At 41.1% G+C, this 21,597-nt stretch overlaps 1 protein-coding gene across 3 annotated transcripts in view; it reads left to right on the top strand.

Annotated features, from left to right (window-relative positions):
* Window positions 1-15,685, top strand: part of EDARADD (EDAR associated via death domain) — a 41,345-nt gene extending 25,660 nt beyond the window's left edge. For all 3 annotated transcript variants that reach the window (XM_069955108.1, XM_069955110.1, XM_069955109.1), the window contains exons 3-6: window positions 1,194-1,233; window positions 7,619-7,734; window positions 8,246-8,291; window positions 11,162-15,685. In XM_069955108.1, the coding sequence (XP_069811209.1) occupies window positions 1,194-1,233; window positions 7,619-7,734; window positions 8,246-8,291; window positions 11,162-11,526 (567 nt within the window). In that variant the 3' untranslated portion in view covers window positions 11,527-15,685. The remainder of the gene's footprint in view (window positions 1-1,193; window positions 1,234-7,618; window positions 7,735-8,245; window positions 8,292-11,161) is intronic.
* Window positions 15,686-21,597: the final 5,912 nt, after the last annotated feature.

The following is a 21,597-nucleotide window of genomic DNA, read 5'->3' as shown; positions in this document are numbered from 1 at the left end:
GAGGAATACCTGGCTGCATAGGACGCACCCTGCATAGGACGCACCTTCTCTACTCTGCTGGTAAATAATAACAGAAAGGAAGATAATAAATCCTGTGAATGAGGCCTGAGGGTGAGAATTACCAGAATAGTCCAAATAACACATTATTGAGAACATATATTATTTAAACTTAAAGGGGATGTCCAGCGTCGGCCATTTTTTTTCAAAAGATCCAGGGAGGAGGTGGCTTAACGTAACAACATGCACCTACCTCCCTGCCTCGGGTGCTGACTGGCTGAGCGGGGCTGACATGTCACAACCAGCGTCCGCTCAGACCAGGAAGCAGCTGGGGGACCGGAAACTGTAGTGGGGACAACGGACCTCTAAATTTAAGCTGGGAAGTTAGGTGCATGTTGCTATGTGAAGCCACCTCCTCCCTGGCTCTTTTGAAAAAAATGGCCAACGCCGGACTTCTACTTTAATCCCAAAGATTCATTTATACATGGCAATCCATTTGCACTGGCACTGTTAGGTGCCATATGTGTGGGAATATACGCCTACTGTATGTACATCTGGTATCATCAAGAGTTACACTTTTTTTTTTCTCTTGGCTTTCATGTGAAATATGGTGGTACAGTACCTCATGTATCTCTATGCAAACCCCAGTAGGGCCATAATATAACTTATGGCTAGACAAAGGTCAGAGCATCTTGTGGGTTTGAGTGCTTAGTACCTACCAAAAGTGGTATAAAGATGAACAACTGGTGTCCAAGGCATGTGAGGAGCGAAGTCCTGCCAGTCTATTGCCATTAGAGAATCTCAAGCACACGCGGGTTCATCCGAACCCAAACTCTCTGCCCTAAGGCTACCTGGAAAACATAGATACAGCCATAAACCATATGCTGTATCCATGTTTTGCAGGACTCCCTAGGGCTGCACCCAACTTCTTCAGCCACCGTTATTCAAACACTAAACCATTGAACTCGAGCATGCTTCTGTCGCGCTCATCTCTAGTAGCAATCTTTGCACCAAAGTTCTTACTAGCTATGCCAAATGGATAACAGCTCCCTTTCAATCATCTACTTTTTATGTATATGTTTCATGGATTCGTCAAAAACATTGGTCTTTTCTTTTCTAGTATTTTTCTTTTAATTATGTGATATGGACTAAAGATAGCAGATGCCATAATAGTTTTGTGCCAATTCTTTTAACAGACAGACAAGTATCCAGTGCAAGATACAGCACTTCCAAAAGGTAAGAAATATGTATATATTATTTGTATAGGAGCATAGCTATAGATAGAGAGTGCAAAGTTAGAAGTTTCATGTGGACCCTGATAACTGTGGGCAGTAGCGGATTATATTAGGTCTGTTTCGGGCGGTAGCCCGGGGCCCTGAGCTCCTAGGGGGCCCATGGCCACCCAAACACACTTGTACTTTCAGTGGTATATTGTCTCCTGGCTACAGTTCTGCCATGATTTGCAAAAAATTGCTGCTTTTTTACTGTGGTTTTGCACAAATTAGGGCGTCATTATATCTATCCAGTACTATGAACAACTATGAACAACATGCTGCTACAATTACAGAAGGATGGGGGGGCCCAGGCTTGGTGAACAGCCCGGGGGCCTATGGTAAAGTTAATGCGCCCCTGACTGTGGGGGTGACTACTGATGATGTTAATGCCTGCACAAAAGGTGCGATCAGCCGATAAGGAAGAGATTTCTTGTTTATAGGCTGATCCCTGGCCTTCTCACATGGGCTCATTATGGGCAATGACTGAAAGGTTCCTAAGAAACAAACATGATTTGTGTTGTTTTTTTTTTTTTTTTTAAAGATCAGTATGTAAGGAAACTACGTAATGTGATTCACACAAAGCCATCAATGTCATTTTCATGATGGAAACTTTTCAGAATGTGAAATCCTCAAAGATATCTGACCTCAAGGTGACATTCTTTCATTGCGTCATAGTAGAACACTGCAAAAAGGACTTTCCCTGAAATATTATATATAGCCAGAGGTGTTGAAGCGTTGACATCACGGTTTGGCCAGAATATCTGTTGCTACAACTCTAAAGTAAAATATCTGTTGGAACACCATGCTGGGCAGTATAGAATCAAAGATACTTGGAAAATATACAAAAGCTTTACTAAAATAACCAAGCCTTAATTTTTTTTCCATGTGGGGTAGCGGGAAAATCACATGGTATGGTTAGAAAAAAATGAAATGTAGGCGACTTTCATTTACAATGTTGTCTACACCACATATAATGAGTAGTGTTGAGCGAGCGCCAAAATGCTCAAGTGCTCCTTACTCAGTTCAGTAATACACCACATTTAAATCAATGGGACATTTAACCATTTGCCCCAGCTCAGCAAAGTGTAGGGTGCCTGATTTACCTACACCTATTCTATTACATTTAGGCTATGTTCACACTACGTATATTTGAGGCTGTATTTGGTCCTCAAGTCAGATCCTCATAGCAACCAAAACCAGGAGTGGATTGAAAACACAGAAAGGCTCTGTTCACATAATGTTGTAATTGAGTGGATGGCCGCCATTTAATGGCAAATAATTGCTGCTTTTTTAAAACAACGGCTGTTATATTGAAATAATGGCAGTTATTTACCGTTATATGGCGGCCATCCACTCAATTTCATCATTAGGTGAACAGATCCTTTCTGTGTTTTCAATCCACTCCTGGTTTTGGTTGCTATGAGGCCTGAAATATACAGCCTCAAATATACGTAGCGTGAACCCAGCGTCATTCTGTATTGCATCTTATTTATGTATATTTCGTCCCTTGGAGGGATGTACTGTATAAATAAAATATACAAAAGTTAGAATGAAAAAATGCAATAGGTTTCTGCAAAACACATTAGAACCCCGGCGGTATTTGCCAGCAATTGATTGAATCCTGACGGAGTTCTAATGGGTCTTGCAGAAAAATCTATAATGTGTAACATCTGCACAGCATCATAGATTTTACAAGATGCTGTGCAGCTGCTATAGTTAAAAAACAATAAAGTAGCCATACTTACCTGTCCACGCTCCTCCTGATGCCCTCCAGCGCCAACTTCGGTGCCCTGCTCTCTGACAGCCCATTCAGCCAATCACTACTCTGTCCCACCGCAGCTAGTGATTGGCTAAGCGGGCTGTCAGAGAGCAGGGGGACTAGAACTGGCACTGGAGGGCATCAGGAGGAGTGTGGACAGGTAAGTATGGCTGCTTTATTGTTTTTTACTTTAAAGGTACCAAACAGTTTAAGAGCTCCCGGTATGAATATGATGATGCTAGAGCTCTCAAACTGTTTACATATTTGCGCTACTGTATTGACATGTTGTATTAGTACAGTAGCGTGAATATTTTTTTTTTAGCACCTGAGCACCCCAAGGTACTTGGTCAAGCATTGAGATTGATCGAGTGTCTCGATACTTAATTCAGTTCAGCCAAGCATATTTGCTTAACACTAATAATAACTATTTAACACCCTACCCCTTACATGGATTCTCCAGGACATTAACATAGCTTGCTTATCCTTAGGATAGGCCATCTATGTTGATCTGTCCGATCTTCATGTTTCTTACTGATCCGCATAATAAGGAGGCAGCTCTTTTGTTTTTCATCCCATTTACAGATTGTCAGGGGTGCCTAAAATCAAAGTGCATCAAACATTGTCTATCATAAAGGGGGCATACACCTTCAATAACTGTTATTCAACCAACAATTCCCTCACCTGTCTTCTCCATACACATGGATTTTCTGCATGGCCAAAAGTTCCTGTGTTCTCTATGGAAAAGGTTAAGCCACAGCTAGACTGCTGTACAGTGAAATTCCATCATGTCTGACCCGTATCTCTACAGACATCATCCATCAGTGGAGTCTTAGGAGACTCCTATACACTTTATATTGACGGACTAACCTGCCGTGAAACACAAGTATAAAGTGTATGGGGACATTTACCGTTTAAGAGAACACTTTAGTTCAACTTGTCAGGTAGCACAGAGGGTATCACCTGTCAATGCTGAGGTGGACCACAACCCCCAAAATATTTTTGCCTAAATGGAATATTTAAAACAGGCACCATCCAAACTAATGGCAGCTTGCAGACTTATCTGCTTGTGTTCCGCTGGGAAGCATTGTTACATGATGCAGGGATTAGTAGCAATTACTTTGTAAACTTACCGTTCCTAATAAACAATCTATACTTGGAACATCTGCTAGGGAGGTGTTGTACAGAGCGATGGGAACCATCAGCAGATATGCAATTATCCTATAGACAGAATTAGGAAATGTTGCCATGAAAAATTTCAAAATCATTTTGAAAGTGAATAAATTTGTTATAAATTATCGATGTTGGCAGGCAATTCCCTTATAATAGTTTGCCTCATAAAAAAATTCAGATTTGGATTAAATTCATCTTCCGGAGCTTTGTACAAATAGTTTAATATCATGGAAGATGAAAGGATTTGTACCTGCGCGCACATTCTAATAGGACATCTTCTTAGCAAGTTGGAATGAAATAATTTAATTAGCAATAGCGCTTGATAATCACTTGTTACCCCTTCATCTATCTGGATGTAAGCCATGTTTTTATGCTTTATACCCAGGGGGTGAATGGGAGGAGCTACCAGAGACATGTATAGACGCAGCCCAGTTCTTTTATCTGCTATTTAGACTCACATGAACTTATACTACTAACGTTTAAATGTACGTAAATGTTACGTGAAGCTGTCGATCTAGATTTACATTCCTCTATTCCAAGTAAAGTACTCTCTGCTACACTCAACCCAGTATATACTGTTACATTGTGTAGTCAGTCAGTATCAGGTTGTATATGGACATGACTCTCAGACAAGGGGAAAGGCAACGCCCACATGTCAGTTTATTTGTATAATTTTCTGTGGAATAACAAAGGAACAGCAACATGTTGAGTTGGAAGCAAGGTGTTCCAGCACTGCTGGGGCATGGATCAGTATATTACAGCAGGTCTGGCTTCTCTGATTCCCTGGCTAGTAGCAGCTGTCAATGGGGTATGCAGTAGATTCTATACAATCTTGGCTCTCCCACTGTAATCAAGAGTCAAAGAGGAGTAGTGGCTTGGCGTTTGTGCCGCACTTTGGCACATTTCACCACTACTTCCTCCTTCCTCTTGTTGATACATATTTACTGCTGGCCGGCCTCCTGCCCCATGCTGTTGCCACTGCGGTGAGCACATACACGGTTGCTGACTAGGAATGCATGCACCACTGATCTCTCTGCCCATGCATTCCTGGCATTGCCAATCGCTCATGCATTGTGGGCCAGAGGAGCGATCAGCAATTTTAGGTGGCTACGGCCAGAGGGATCAGCGGTTTATGCACAAACTGCCAAGACAATGCGCACAGCCCTTGCCAGCAGCAGTGCTTGCACACACAGTGATAACAAAAACATGGAGCAGGAGGCTGGCCAGCTGTAAATATGCATTAAAAAGAGGAAGGAGGAAGTAGTGGTGAGGTGTGCCAAAGTGCGGCACATAGTGGTGACAGAATCCTTTTAAAGGAAGAACATTCATGCCATAGCCATTGGGCAAATCATAAAAGCTGGGACACAGCAATACAATCTTGACGACACGGATGCCTGATCCCCATTGCTTCCAAAGAAATTGCTATGTGATCACTCACTATAAAAGGGTGTTCCCATCTCATAAAGTGATGGCATGTCACTAGGATATGTCATCACTAGAAATGAGCACATCTCAAGTATTTCAGATCACTCGGCATTTGAATACAAGTGGCTGAAGAAGTGTGATGCATCCCCAGGGAGTGCTGGAAAACATGGATACAACCTATGGCTCAAGTCATGCTCATTCTAGTCATTACTTTATGAGCGGGGAGGGGGGGGGGTCACATCTCCACCGTTCTTGAGAATGCAGCAATCACTATTTTTGCGGTGCCTCTGGCACTGTGCAGGGAAGTTCAAAGCATGGACACGTTCAGCAGTAGGGTTGCTTCCAGTATACACCCACACAGCAGTAGCTACTGATTCGGAACTATGAGGATTGCTTTGTGCCACCATACCCTTAGGGCTGATATGGGTGACCTATTATGGCTCAGTAAAACTTTGGGCAACCTATAATATGACCAAAAGGCTTGTTAAGAGGATTTCTGGTGTGTATGTTAAGAATGGAGCATGGCTGCTACCATAACTCCAGGCCCCTCCATTACAATGGGTGTTTCTATCTATGTCAAGAATGCCTAGACTGCATACGATGTAATAAAAACCAGGCCATTTTTTTTTTCACTAACAACAAGAAAAGATCTAGATGACACATTGAAGTCAGTAGGGTCTATTGGCTGCCATCAATGTCTTTAATTTGGTGGATCCACCACTGCCTTCATGGAAACCATGACAGAGGTGGGAATAAAGCCTTACTCACTGAGCTCTTACAACGTACAAAACACTGTTCAAAACAGTTGTGTTTCCAGCCATGGAGTCCATGGACATGGAGGATTATCTGAGCAAATTGCTTTTTAAATGTTTCATGTATATACGGTATATAGTAATAATAGAAACTGGTAGGATATATACATGGTGAATGTGAGTTATATAACTGGTGTTATAAACTGTTGAGAAAGAACAATTGGAAACCCCCTTTAAGTGTTTTTTTTCTCTTTTGTTTTACAACAATATGCACGTTGGCTTCTTCTTAGTTTTCTTCTAGGAAAAAAAAAGTTGTGACTACAATGCTGCTTTATAACATGTTTTAACACTGCCCCCATGTGCCACTGTAAAGAAGCAATCTTTTTTTTTTTTTATTAATTATTGGAGTCCTGGCAGCAACCTTGTATACATAGTCACCTGGGCTGATCGTGTTCCCACAGAGTGGTGTTATTTATTAGAGATGAGCAAACCTGGAGCATGCTCGAGTCGATCCGAACCCGAGCTTTCGGCATTTGATTAGCGGTGACTGCTGAACTTGTATAAAGCCCTACGGCTATGTGGAAAACATGGATATAGTCATTGGCTGTTTCCATGTTTTCCAGACAACCTAAGAGCTTTATCCAAGTTCAGCAGCCACCGCTAATCAAATACCAAACGTTCGGGTTCGGATAGACTCAAACCCAAACCCGGTTCGCTCATCTCTATTATTTATGTATTCCGACATCGCTCTCTGGCGCCCATGTGACCTCTCCTTTTTCCCGAATCTAAAGTGCTTTTGAGGAGGCCAAAATGTACTGTTTTCTATGCATCTCTATGAGAGTTCTGTAATAAATATAAATATAAGACTATGGAGGATATTTACGAGGACTGGCGTACTATTATGCCGATCTTAGATTCGGCCCTTCCCCCTTTTTCCTGGCCGGATTTGTATCATGATTTATGCCTGCGAGTGAGCATAAGTCATGATAAATCAGGCGCGGGAGGAAGCCACACCTCTTACCCGCCTTGTTGCACCCCCCTCCCACCCACCCATCAGGTGAGCGGGGAATACGGCAGGGGTACACCAGGGAGAAGGGGTGTGCAATAGAAGTACAATCAGCCCAGTAGGGCAATTTAGAATAATATTAAACATGCACTCACTTGTCTAAAACTTTTGCCCATAAATTATAACTTATAAGCTGTCGATAATCTAACAATGATAATATTTTTATTTATTACAGTAACTGTAACAACCAATTCTCCTATAGAAGACACTTGTCCGACTGATAATATTATAGTGGAGAATCCAGCTCATCTCATACCTGCCATAATACCAGACTCTGATAGAATAAAGCAGGTAAGGTACCTATCAAATTTCTTCTTATAGGAGTACAATATATATATTCGGAAAGTGAGGATAATTGTCAGTTACTTCATGCTCTGCTCCTATACATGGTGGCTGCTGCTCTCCTCCTGACACAGGTGCCTTCTCCAACTCCATTGTTTATTCTAATGTGTTCTAATATTTCCATTCTAATATACCTTAAAATAGACATTAGGGGAGACTCAGTATCACTAATATTGCAGTGTCAATGATGCTAAGTTGTAGTGGGAATAGCCCTGCAGTTCCTGACACAGCCATTGGTGGCAGCAGATGAGCTGTGTCACCCTTTACTGCTGCCGGTAAATATATACATTAAAAAATAAAATTTCTTTTAATAAAGTTATATTACAAAGCCATATGACATTATGAAATAAATGTAAAAATAATTATTTTTATTTGTCGTAATGCCCCTTTAAGCTGTTCTAAGCAAAGGCTGTCTATTGTACCTAATAAAAAAGTTGAGTTTATTTTCTTTTATTTCTAGCCAGAAGAAAATGACTGTCCTGTGACAGCTATAAATGCTCTGTCGGGTAAGATTAATGGCTTTTCCAATTTTGCAAAAAAGTAATTAATAAATAACAAACAAACAAGTAACATAGTTGAAGTATCACACTGTTCCTGGTATGTACCAGGATACATGCTTATAAGGAGCAGAACTCTCATCCTATATTACAGAGCTTCATATCACTGTAGTAGGTAGTGCAGCCATTCAAACCTCCCCCATTCAGATGTTTATTATGTTCCTATGACCACATCAAACTTGACCTGTGATCTGGTCATAAATCTACTTAAGGGCCTTTTCCACTGTCCGATTATCGTCCATGAACGTTACTAAAACATTCCTGTGGCTGATATTTAGCCTGTGTTAAAGTGGCCGCCCAAGAGCGGGAAAACACCCAGTCCTCGGCTGATCTCATCTTTTGAGCAGGCTTTAAAATTTATTGATATCAAGAAACAGGAGATGTGAAGCCGATAGCAAATCGAAACTGACAGCACAGATATATCTGTGCTGTCAGTTTCCAGATCAAACAAGCGGTGCTTCTGTGCTGCTGTGTGATCCCACTCTCCGGCTCTCCCATACTGCTTTTCGACAACTCGTCCAGAATTATTGACAGTCTGAGGAGGTGGGGGCAGCCTAAAGATACAGTGATGACCAGAGATTGGGGCAAGAGAGCCGTAGAGCGGGATGCCAGATTGCACAACAGCGCAAAACATGTATGCACTTCTGCTTTTGTGATCTGGAAACTGACAGCATGGATATATGCATAACTGTGCTGTCAGTTTCCATGGCCACGCAAACAATACAAGGATTGTTTGTGTGGCCTGGCCGCTCGATTCCTTGTGCCATGAAAAAGCACTGCAAACAAGCATCTTTAAGTGTAAAAGGACCCCTAGAAGTTGGCATAGGAAAGAATGGCTGATAAGAAGCTCACCAGAGAATTGTTTTACTAATAACAAGAACTGTAGGGCACTTTTTTTTTTAACGACATCTGGAGTAAGTTTTTTTTTGTATGATAATAAAAGCAAAGAATAAAAAAAAACCTTTTCAAATGTGTGTATAGCCTTAAAGCAGTCTACCTACAATTACCTAATCTGTGGGTAGGTGATGAATGTCTGATTTCTGGGGGCCCACCACTGGGACTGCACCAATCACTAGAGCAGGGTCCTAAGTCCCCAATTTGTTTTCATAACCAGGAGGAGGAGCTTTAACCCCTAGACGACCCTGGACGTAGGGTTACGTCATGGAAGTCTGTCCCCAGACGTCCTGGGTGTTTCTCCCGCTATGAAGCGTGCTCCAGAGCGGAGCGCGCTTCATAGCAGGTGGGGCCCGGCTGCAAACAGCAGCCGGGACCTCACCGGTAATGACACGCTGCAGCGATCGCGCTGCCACGTGTCATTAACCCCTTAAACGCCGCGGCCGCGGCGTTTAAGTGTAAGTGACAGGGTGAGTCCCCTGTCACTTACCGATCGGGACCCCCGCAGTGTGACTGCGGGGGTCCGATCGTTGAAACGGACTGCCGGAGGTCTCTCACCTGCCTCCGTACGGTCCGATCGGCGATCTGCTACACTGAGCCTGCACAGTCAGGCTCAATGAGCAGATCGCCGATAACACTGATCAATGCTGTGCCTATGGCATAGCAATCATCAGTGTAGAAATCAAAGTACTGTATGAAAAAGTCCCCCAAAGGGACTTCAAAAGTGTAAAAAAAAAAAGTTCAAAACACTATTACACTACCCCAAAACCCCTCCCCCAATAAAAGTCTAAATCACCCCCCTTTCCCTTTATATAAATAAAACATATTAAAATAAATAAATAGATAAACATATAATATACCGTAGCGTGCGTAATTGTCCGATCTATTAAAATATAACAAGCGTCATTGTGATCGGTAAACGGCGTACACGAAAAGAGGGAAAAAAGTGCGCAGATTACCGATTTTATGTTACATTATATATTAAAAAAAATCTATAAAAAGTGATCAAAACGTCCGATCTTCACAAATATGGTATTAATAAAAACTAGAGATCATGGCGGAAAAAATGACTCCCCATACAGCCCCAGAGGTGAAAAAATAAAACCGTTATAAGTGTCACAATAGGCCCATTTTATTAATATTTAATTGCCAAAAAAAAGGATTTCATAAAAAAATACATATATAACATTAGAAAATCTGTGTAACCTGCTTATGGTTGTGTTCGGATTGACCTATAGAATAATAGTGTCATGTCGCTGTTACCATATAGTGCATTATGTAGACACAGGAACCCCCCAAACGTTACCATATTGCATTCTTATTTATGATTTCACCTATTTATATCTTCATAAATAATATTTGGAATTCCATCATACATGTTATGGTAAAATAAATGACGCCATTACACAGTACAACTATTCCTGTAAAAAACAAGCACTTACATGGCTTGTAGATAGAAAACTGAGAGTGCTAGAGCTCTTAGAAGGGGAGGAGGTAAAAACGAAAACACTAAGATCAAAATTTGCGCTGTCCACTGGGTCATTTTGGGCCTGGTCCTCAAAGGGTTAATAGAGCAGTAGTCAAGCACTGATGGAAACTATTGACTACAGTGCTGTTGGATTGGGCCATGACCCTACTCCTTCTCCTCCATGTGGAAGATGAATTCCAGAACCAGGTATAGATTCCAAAACCCAGGATAGATAGATCCTCTATGACCCCTATTACTTAGTTTGCAGTTGTACCAACTGCAAAGCTACCATGCTGAATGAAATGGTAACCAATTGTGGGTATTGTGGGTCCATCTTTTCAATGCATTTCGAGGACTTTAGTTTTGCTTAGGCAGATGGTGCACAATTTTTTATTTTTTCGCTTGGCTTGTGGAAATATTAGTCCAGGTACTATACATGCTTTCTTGTTCTTCGCAGATTTGACTAATTCATACAAAGAAAAGAATGACTCCAACTCCCCACCAACAATAAGTGACTTGCTGGATGATGAGGATCTGCTGTATACTCTGAAGATAAAATTGGATCCCTGCCATCCTACAGTGAAAAACTGGAGAAATTTTGCTAGCAAGTGGGGAATGAGTTATGATGAATTATGTTTCCTGGAGCAGAGGCAGCAAAGTCCGACCATCGGATTCTTGCTACGGAACAGTGAAAGGACCGTGGAGCAGCTGATCGACTTGTGCAAACTCTATAAAAGGGTTGATGTTCAGAAAGTCTTGCTAAAGTGGGTGAATGTGGATTGGCCAATGAGAGTCCATAAAACGTACAGGAGCACCATCTGATGGAAGAAGTCTTTTGCACTGGGGAGATCATCTAGTGCTGCAGAACTGATCGTAGTTTCTCTCGGCCAGGGGAAGCTTTGGCAACTTAATAGGAGGAATTAAAACAGAATGTAACTGAGAACAGTAGAGTACATGAGGGCCATTTAATCTCTGACCCTATTTTTTCGTATAGGTGGATGCAGGAGTTTTTCTTAGATGATTAAAAATTAGGCAGACAGGCGTTTAGTTGTTACAGTAAAAAGAAAAATATATGTCATATTCCAACCTTGTACAGATATGTATATAAGATTTTTTTTTCTGCAAATGCCCAAGAGCATGCTTCCCATCCCAAAAGCCCCTAATAAAAGTCCATGGCAAGCCCTTTAAAAAAGGTGGGGCAGAGGTGGGCCCTATTACTGAAGCTCGGCTGTAACTCATTTAAAGGGGTTATCCAGCGCTACAAAAACATGGCCACTTTCCCCCTACTGTTGTCTCCAGTTTGGGTGGGGGTTTGAAACTCAGTTCCATTGAAGTAAATGGAACTTAATTGCAAACCTGAACTGGAGACAACAGTAGGGGGAAAAAAGTGGCCATGTTTTTGTAGCGCAGGATAACCCCTTTAAATGGGAGCTGCAGTTAAACAGTGAACAGAAACAACTGCTTCTATGTAGTGCGGGCGCTGAGCAGCTGATCAATGGGGTGCTGGATGAAGAAACCCCACAATCAGTGTATTTTGCCTGGAAAACCTCTTTGTGTATGAAACACTCTGAAAATCTGTAATTACCTATGCAGTGAATGCAAAAAGTTGAATACATTTTTCCATTTGCCATGTTTCGAGGGCCTAGATTTTATAAAAAGTCCTTAATGTTTGCCTAGAGTGGCACTGTTGCAGAAATGTTATTTACTCTCCACATTCAGTAGCAGAGAACCCTGGGGTGCTTGCATTGAACGGTCAGCTCTCCAATAACACCAAAACCTCTTTAACCACACAGTGACATTATACTGACTGAATTGTTGCATAAAAAAGAACATTATCTCCTGGTAAGCTGCATAGCTGATTATATAGTTAGCAAACGTTAATAATATAATTAGCCTAATTGGCCTAAATTAATTGCCCTCTGTTAATATACAACCTGCATGATAAAAAGGTGTCTTTTCTTACATGAGTGAGCAAAGGACTGTGACTTCCTGAGTTTGGTCTCTTTTTTGAACAGAGAAAAGACCAAATATCAGCATGGATCACAGTTTGGACAAATGTATAACACTGATTAAAAGGGGTGGTCTGGCAAAAACAAATAATCTTTCAAATCATCTGGTGCCAGAAAGTTATACAGATTTATCATTTACATCTATTTAAAAAAAAATCTCAAGTCTTCCAGTACTTTCTCAGCTGCTGTATGTCCTGCAGGAAGTGGTGTATTCTTTCAATTTAACACAGTGCTCTCTGGTGCCACCACCTGTCCGTGATAGCAACTGTTTAAAGCAGTAGCAAATCCCCACAGAAAATTTCTACTGCTCTGGACAGTTCCCGTCACAGACGGGTGATGACAGAGAACACTGTGTAAGACTGGAAAGAATACACCTCTTCCTTCAGCACATACAGCAGCTGATAAATTTTTAAAGGCTTGAGATTTTTAAATAGAAGTAAATTATAAATCTATATAACTTTCTGATATCAGTTGATTTAAAAGAAAAAATAGTTTGAATAGTTTGAATCCTGTTGAGTGCACTTAAGAGAGTGAAAGTGAAGCGAATGAAGGTCAGGGGGACACCATTTATTTTCTTGATCCCCTGTTGTGCCAAAGGGTATTGGAGGATAATTTCTAGGTTAAACATTCACACCACACTGGATGTTTATTGGCCTATATGTATGTGACTATAGATTATATTGGTTATGAATGTAATGTGCAATGTGGAAAGTCATTGGGGAAATTTGGTAACTTCCAATAATAATCTATAATATGTGCAGCAAATAAGAGCCCCCATTATATGTGCATAGGTATGATAAGAATGATATAAAGCATATATGTTCACCTTAGTGCATCACTTTACAGTTAACATATAGAAATAATAAAATTCATCTACATGAGTATGTATTGCATTAGTGTTGGTGTAGCTCTGCACTTAAAGGGAAAGTATCATTCATATATGTTTTTATTTTCTGATTTTAGATTGTGTTAATTCCAGTTTCTTTACATGAATATGGGGGTAGCCATCCTGCCAGAACTGCTTTTCATAGCATTTACAGCAGCCACATGGACTATAGAAAACAGTAGTCTGGAGCAGACTCTTTGACTTCCAACATTCACTGTCAACATTATCTACTATGAATGGTGGATTCTACAGAACAGGAAGTTTCAGCTTTAAAGTGTCACTGTCGTTATAACTTTCAAAATGTAAATCAACAGTAGATGTGATATAAAGCAAGTTTACAATTCACATTCTTTTTTTTTTTTTTTTTTTAGTTATAATGGAAAATGGCACTTCCTGTTTTCTGACAGCTTTTTCTCAAAAAACAGGAAACAGTCAAAAAACTGGAATTCCTGTGTATCCCAGGCCATCTGAGCGCTCACAGAGAGAAGGCAGTCATGTGACTGACGGACACATTGAGCCGTGTCTCTCTGTACTGACTCTGTCTCTGAATTCCTGTGTTTAGTCTGTTTTTTACAACCAGCACAAGTCAGAAAATCTGCCTTCTGGAGACTGGAATTGGATTTCAGGTAAGTTCAGCTTTGTTTTACAGCATGATAACAACAAAAATAATGAATGTATATTGCAAACTTGCTTTATATCACGTCTACTGTTAAGTTAGATTTTGAAAGTTATAACGACAGTGACACTTTAAATTCTTAAACAAATATATTTTAACATAAAACATGATTATTACAGTAGGTTCTTCTTTGATGACACATTCCCTTTAAATACAGGCTGTAAACCAGCATCTGTACAAGATAGGAAATAAAATATACATACAAAATAACTAAACTTTTCATGTAAAATATATCTATATTGTAACTGTAAAAGTGTTTATAGGTGAATGTACCCTTAAACTTTAAGTGTTCACACGCAGTATTTTGACCAGTATTTTTAATCAAAAACATGAGTGGAACTTACATAGAAGTATTTTCAACCCACTCCTGGTTTTGGTTAAAAATTCTGTCTAAAATATTTTAAGAAATGCTGCCTAAAAAATATGTATTAACCCATCCTACAGGCGGGTTCATGCACAGTAAAACAAAAGCAAACTAAAGAGAAAATACAGTTGTTTCCATATCTAATAAGTCTATGACAAAACAGCTGTCTTTTTACACATAGTGTAAAATTGCATCTGCCATGTAATTTCACTGGATTTCCATTCATCTTGTTATGGCACTTATGGCACTAGTTGTACTTACTTTTAAAAAGTTTTTAATTACTTTTGTAAATATACTTTGGTGTGACAGTGTAGTTTTCTGTAAGCCCTTAAAAAATAATACTACTTTTGAGGAAAAAAACATTTTGAATGGGTTTTGCTGAGATTAGAAAACCCTTCCTGACCATGGGATCTGACCGGTATTACAGTTTATCACAAGTTTACTTGAAGGGGATATCCAAATCCAAAGTCATTTTTTTCTGAGGGAGTATTGCCTGATCAAAGTCGGCTTGAAGTCTGCATACGGAGACATATTGCCCTCTCAGAATTATACCATACCATTAAAGAGTCACTGTCGTATTTTTTTTTTTGCAGAAATCAATAGTCCAGGCGATTTTAAGAAACTTTGTAATTGGGTTTATTAGCCAAATCTGCCATTATCTGCATGTAAAAAGCCTTTTCCCAGGTCCCCCCCTCCCTCCTCTTTTTCATCCACTCTGAAAAATCTGAAAATTGTGACTTGTTGCAGGAGACGTCCCCTGTCTGCTCTAGGGAGAGGGGAGGGGGGAGGAGGAAGGAGGGAGTTAGCCGGCAGCAGAAAGCAGATAACAGAGGATTACAGGCACGGAGCTGGGTGACAGCTGTAATCTGAGCTCAGACAGGTCACTGGTGATGGTCAGAAGAGATATCCCGTGAGGGATTTGTAGATTAACTCTTTGTTGTCCTTTTTTGGTCTTTTCTTTAGCTCTCTCCATAGGAGAACAATGAAGACAGGGGGGAGAGCTTCAAACTGCTTTTTCATGATAAAAATGCATTTTTCGGATAATAAACCCAATTACAAAGTTTCTTAAAATCGCCTGGACTATTGATTTCTGCAAAAAAAAAATTCACGACAGTGACACTTTAAGGATGGTCCGGACCTGCTGAGGTTCGGGTTTGTATGAACCCGAACGCTCGGCATCAGATTTCCGCTGTCTGGCCGCTCCGTGCAGCGGGTGGATACAGAGGGAGGACCGCCTGGAAAACTGGGATACAGCCTATGGCTGTATCCCAGCTTTCCAGGCGGTCCTCCCGCTGTCTGGCCGCTCTGTGCAGCGGGTGGATACAGCGGGAGGACCGCCTGGAAAACTGGGATACAGCCTATGGCTATGCCTGTATCCCAGCTTTCCAGGCGGTCCTCCCGCTGTATCCACCCTCTCCACGGAGCGGGCAGACAGCTGGAATTATTGCCGAGAGTTCGGGTTCGTACGAACCCGAACCTCGGCAGGTTCGGACCATCCCCACATACCATAACATGGCACAACAAGTCCTCTTCCATTTTCTATTGTAATAAATATATTTCTACTGATAGATTAAAACACCAACTATAGTAATATATAAAGGGTCATTTTGGTGCTCAAAAATGCTTTATGAGTCCTGGTGCGTTACAGAACGTTACAGAATAAGAAGCTACCATACTCACCTGTCCCAATTCCTCTCCAATGCAGTTTCAAGGGCACCTGAAATAACCTTGAGTGCTGGAATAACTCATGAAGTATTTGACACAACTGATCAAATCAGTTGTCCCATTTCCCCAAATTACTGTGACTGGACATTTTTGGGTGAGATAAAAGCAACAATTACTTTTTTTTTTTAATAAAACTAGAATAAATTTACAAAACTCACAATAGAAAATTTAAAATAAAAAAAGTCTGTTTTGGGGAGGCAAGATGGCGCATACTAGTCTTGTTTTAAAGAGATTAAGAATATTAAAGCGTAACTATAATTTGTAAAAACTTCTGATATGTCATAGCAACATGTCAGAAATGTGTATTGTGGGGGTACGGGTGCTGAGAACCCCGCTGATTGCTAGAATGAAGGGGCAGAAGGGCTCAGCAGCGCACGCTCTGCCCCTTCATCTCCGCTTTATGAAGATGAATTTGGTAGACTGCTAAAACGAGCAGACAGAAGTTCCATAGGCTCCATTATAATTTAGTAGAATGCAGTTTTAGTAGAGACGAAGGATCAGAGTGCTGCTGAAAACTTCTGCCCCTTCAGTCTAGCAATCGGCTGGGGTCTCAGCACCGTGACCCACACCGATACGCACTTCTAACATGTCGCTATGACATGTTAGAAGTTTTTACATATAAGCATTTATGATGTTCATTGAAAAAGGTGATGTTAGTATTTGTGATTTACAGCCCCTAAATGTGGCTTGCGGGCATGTCTGGATGGGGGGGAAGCTTGGCTGAATCTTGGTCTGATATGGGAGGATTTGGGGTATACGTGTACAATAGGTTTTTTCTAAATAAATTTAGTAAGTTCCCCGGCCACTCACACACAGCAGTATTTTGGTCAGTATGCTGTGATAGTATTTATAAGCCATGTCTAGAAGTTAACCTACAAATTAAAAAGGTATAATGGAAGGATGTGCAACCCATTCATGTTGACTCAATCTGATGCAAAAAAACTCAGCAAAATACTTCCATCTGGTAGTGACCTCGGTAAAGTGAAATCATTCTTCTTTTCATGTAACTGAGAATTGCTTGTTATGTTGCTGTTCATTTTTTTTATTAAAAGTTTTGTTTAATCCAGGTATTAGTTACTTATGTCCTTTTTGTTCTGTAGAAAAGAAACATTTAAAATAGAGAATCAGAAAGCCATCCCAGTACAAATTCACACTCACCACCTGTCCAATTCCAATCCTACAGTGACGGTGGTGACAGTATGCTTTGGGGGTGTTTTTGCCACTGGATCCAGAGTCCTCTGGATGTCAAAAGGTTCACCTTCTAACAAGACTATGACCCTAAGCACACAGCATTACACACACAACACACAGGTTATCTCCACTTCCATGTGAACCAATAAGTATTCCCATCTGGCAGCAGCCAGGCCAAAGTGGGTCGAGTGGACCTAGCTTTTGGATCCTAGAGGTGAGACCTGCATTTACCAGATATTTATGGAATATCCTCTGGTTCTCCTCTCTTCGCGTAGTGTGAAATTATAGATAAGGCAGCCTAGGCATATGGATTTATACCAGTGGCGTAACTAGAAATGGCTGGGCCCTATAGCAAACTTTTGATTGGGCCCCCCCCTTCCTGACCACTAAGTCTTAAAATTTTGTCAAAACTGCAAGGGCTTGTCAGGAGTGCTAGCAGTTAAATAGGCATTTGCAGAACCTGGAAGGCCCACTTGACCACCTAATGCTGAAAATGATGACAGCTCAGGGGGCCCAGTGTATTGCAGGAGTAGGCAGTGGGCCCCATAGCAGCTGCTATGGCTGCTAAAGTGGTAGTTACACCCCTGATTTATACAGCTCCCAATTAATTCAATATTAGCAGCAAAAATGCCCATGTAGTGAGCTCCACCTACAGGCAAAAAGATTGTTAGGGTGCGTTCACACCTACAGGATCTGCAGCAGATTTGATGCTGTGTTCAGTTATTTAAATGAAATCTGCTGCAGAAAATCAGCTGCAGATCCTGTAGGTGTGAACGCACCATTAAAGGGAATCTGTCAGCTCCCAGGCCCTACCTAAGGTGCTGACAGTGTGCTGTAGCTGGCAGTCTCCTACTTAGCATGGTGACTTTTGGTAATTTGTCTGTGCAGTGGATTATGCCCAATCTTAGGTCCCCTACTGTAATGAAGAGACAAGAAGTTGTTTGTGCCACACTCTGGTACAGCTCTCCACTCCTTCCTCCTCCCTCCTCTTCATGAATAATTAATGCTGCTAGTGTCTCTGATTGCAGATGAGTCCTCTGTAAGCAGATTATGTCTGAAAAAAACACATATAGTTGAATCTCTGAGCCCAAGTGTGTTGGTAGTATGGTCTAGGGGTAACTCACCTAGCTAGAGACCTGCCAGCAGTTCCTTCTCTGGTTCTTCTGATGGAAAGGAAATAGAGATCTTTATTTTTTACATTTTTTTCTTATTATTGTATCATTTTAAGGCTATATTATCACACACAGTATTTTTGCTCAGTATTTTGCAACCAAAACCAAGAGTGGATTGAAAACATAGAAAGGCTATAGAAACATTGTTGAAATTGAGTGGATGGGCATCATTTAACCCTTAGAGGACCCGGCCAATTTCAATTTTTGCGTTTTCGTTTTTTCCTCCTTGTGCTTAAAAGGCCATAGCACTCGCGTTTTTTCACCTAGAAACCCACATGAGCCCTTATTTTTTGCACCACTAATTGTACTTTGCAATGACAGGCTGAATTATTTCATAAAGTGCACTGCGAAACCAGAAAAAATTAAAAGTGTGGTGAAATTGAAAAAAAACATAAAACGCATATCTTTTTTTTTTTTTTTTTTTTCGTTTTTACACCATTCGCCCTGGGGTAAAACTGATTTGTTATGTGTGTTCCTCAAGTCGTTACGATTACAATGATATGTAACATGTAAAACTTTCATTGTATCTGTTGGCCTGTAAAAAATTCTAACCATTGTTAACAATATATGTTCCTAAAAATCGCTCCATTCCCAGGCTTATAGCGCTTTTATCCTTTGGTCTATGGGGCTGTGTCAGGTGTCATTTTTTGCGCCATGAAGTGTTCTTTCTATCTGTACCTTGATTGCGCATATGCGACTTTTTGATCGCTTTTTATTAGTTTTCTGGATTTGATGTGACCAAAAATGCGCAATTTAGCAGTTTGGGATTTTTTGGCACTTACGCCATTTATCAAGCGAGATCAAGAATGTGATGAATTAATAGTTCGGGCAATTACGCACGCGGTGATACCAAACATGTTTGTTTATTTATTTGTTTATTTTTAATTATAACATTGGAAAAGGGGGGTGATTCTGACTTTTATTAGGGGAGGGGGCTTTTTATTAATAATAACACTTTAAGGCTGGGTTCACACTACGTATATTTCATTTAGTATTGTGGTCCTCAAATTGCAACCAAAACCAGGAGTGCATAAAAAACACAGAAAGGCTCTGTTCACACAATGTTGAAATTGAGTGGATGGCCGCCATATAACAATAAATAACGGCCATTATTTCAATATAACAGCCGTTGTTTTAAAATAACAGCAAATATTTGCCATTAAATGGCGGCCATCCACTCAATTTCAACATTGTGTGAACAGATCCTTTCTGTGTTTTTAATCCACTCCTGGTTTTGGTTGCAATATGAGGACCACAATACTGACTGAAATATACGTAGTGTGAACCCAGCCTTATTTTTACTTTTACACTTATACCAGAAGCCCCCCTGGGGGACTTATAGTATAAGTGCACTGATCTCTCATTGAGATTTATGCTGCATAGATATGCAGCAAAGATAAATGAGATAGGCACATCAATTGCTTCCGGCTGCTGCAGCCGGAAGCAATCGAGTGCCGAGCCGGGATCAGCGCCATTACAGGGCTGACCCTGGACGGGGTAAGATGTGTGGATCGCTCCTCCGGGACAACCAGGGAAGTGCTGCAGTAAGTAATCGGATGCAGCTGTCAACTTTGACAGCTGCATCCGATTACTTTATTAGCGGGCACGGCGATCGGACCGTGCCGCGGTCACGGCTGTTGTTTTAAAATAACAGTAATTATTTGCCATTAAGTGGCTACCATGTACTCAATTTCAACAGTGTTTAAATATATCATTTCAGTGTTTTCAATCTACTTCTTGTTTTTAGTTGCAAAATACTAACAAAAATACTGTGGCAGGTCTCTAGACATGGGAGTTACCCCTAGACTACAGATCCAACACATTTGGGGTCAGAGATTCACTGAATTTTTTTTTAAGACATAAACTGCCTACAGAGGACTAATCTGCAATCAGAGACACTGGCTGACAGCTGAGCGTACAGGAGGCCAGGCAGCATTGATTTTTCATGAAGAAGGGGGAGGAGGAAGGAGTAATGAGGCGGCCAGAGTGTGGCACAAACAACTCCTCTTTGCCTCTTCATTACAGTAGAAGACCTGAGATTGTTCTCACCCCACTGCACAGAAAATTACCAAAAGGCACCATGCTCACTAGGGGACTGCCAGCTACAGCACACTGTCAGCACCTTAGGTAGGACCCGGGAGCTGACAGATTCCCTATAAAGGGATTGCCTTACAAAGACAGCCCCTGACCATATTCCTAGTGGACATCATAATGAGGGCCTCCCACCTTGGGGAACCCCTCTAAGATTAGAGAATAAATCTGTAAAAACAGGTCCCTTCCTGCAGGCCCTGTCATCCCAATGCATTGTCAGACAGTCATTTGAATGATACCTGCTGGAGGGGAAATGTCTGCACAGAAAATGCTTCCCCAGGTGATAATAGCTGATCACATTTAGGAGGAGAAACCGGACCTGCAAGGATCAGAAACCAGACCGGCAGGGTTAACTCCAGACCCCGGAGGGCAGGACAGTGTGTTTATTAAGATACCTCATTAGCATGGTGAATAAGCTGATCAGGGTAGAAACCCATCTACTAGCTGTTGTCCACAAGAGCTAAAATGTCCTATTGTGGTTCTCCGAAAATAAGACAGGGTCTTATACCATTTTTTCTCAGAAAAAAAGGCTAGGCTTATTTTCAGGGTTGTCTCGTCTATATGGTAGTCAGCCACCATACTGTATACCCCACTGTTGTTAAGCTACTGTACTTTAAGTTCCCCTGTAGTTAGGCCTCCATCCCGTATAACTCCCTCCCCCCTCTGTATACATCCCCCCTCTGCAGTATGACCCCCTATACTGTATACCTCCCTCTTCCTCTGTAATTTTCCCACAAACTCTCCATCCCTCCATATTGAATGTCCCCTACTGTGCATCT

This window comes from Dendropsophus ebraccatus, chromosome 15, assembly GCF_027789765.1.
Source record: "Dendropsophus ebraccatus isolate aDenEbr1 chromosome 15, aDenEbr1.pat, whole genome shotgun sequence".
NCBI classification, from domain to species: Eukaryota; Metazoa; Chordata; class Amphibia; order Anura; family Hylidae; genus Dendropsophus; species Dendropsophus ebraccatus.
This window is presented reverse-complemented; position numbering and strand designations above follow the sequence as displayed.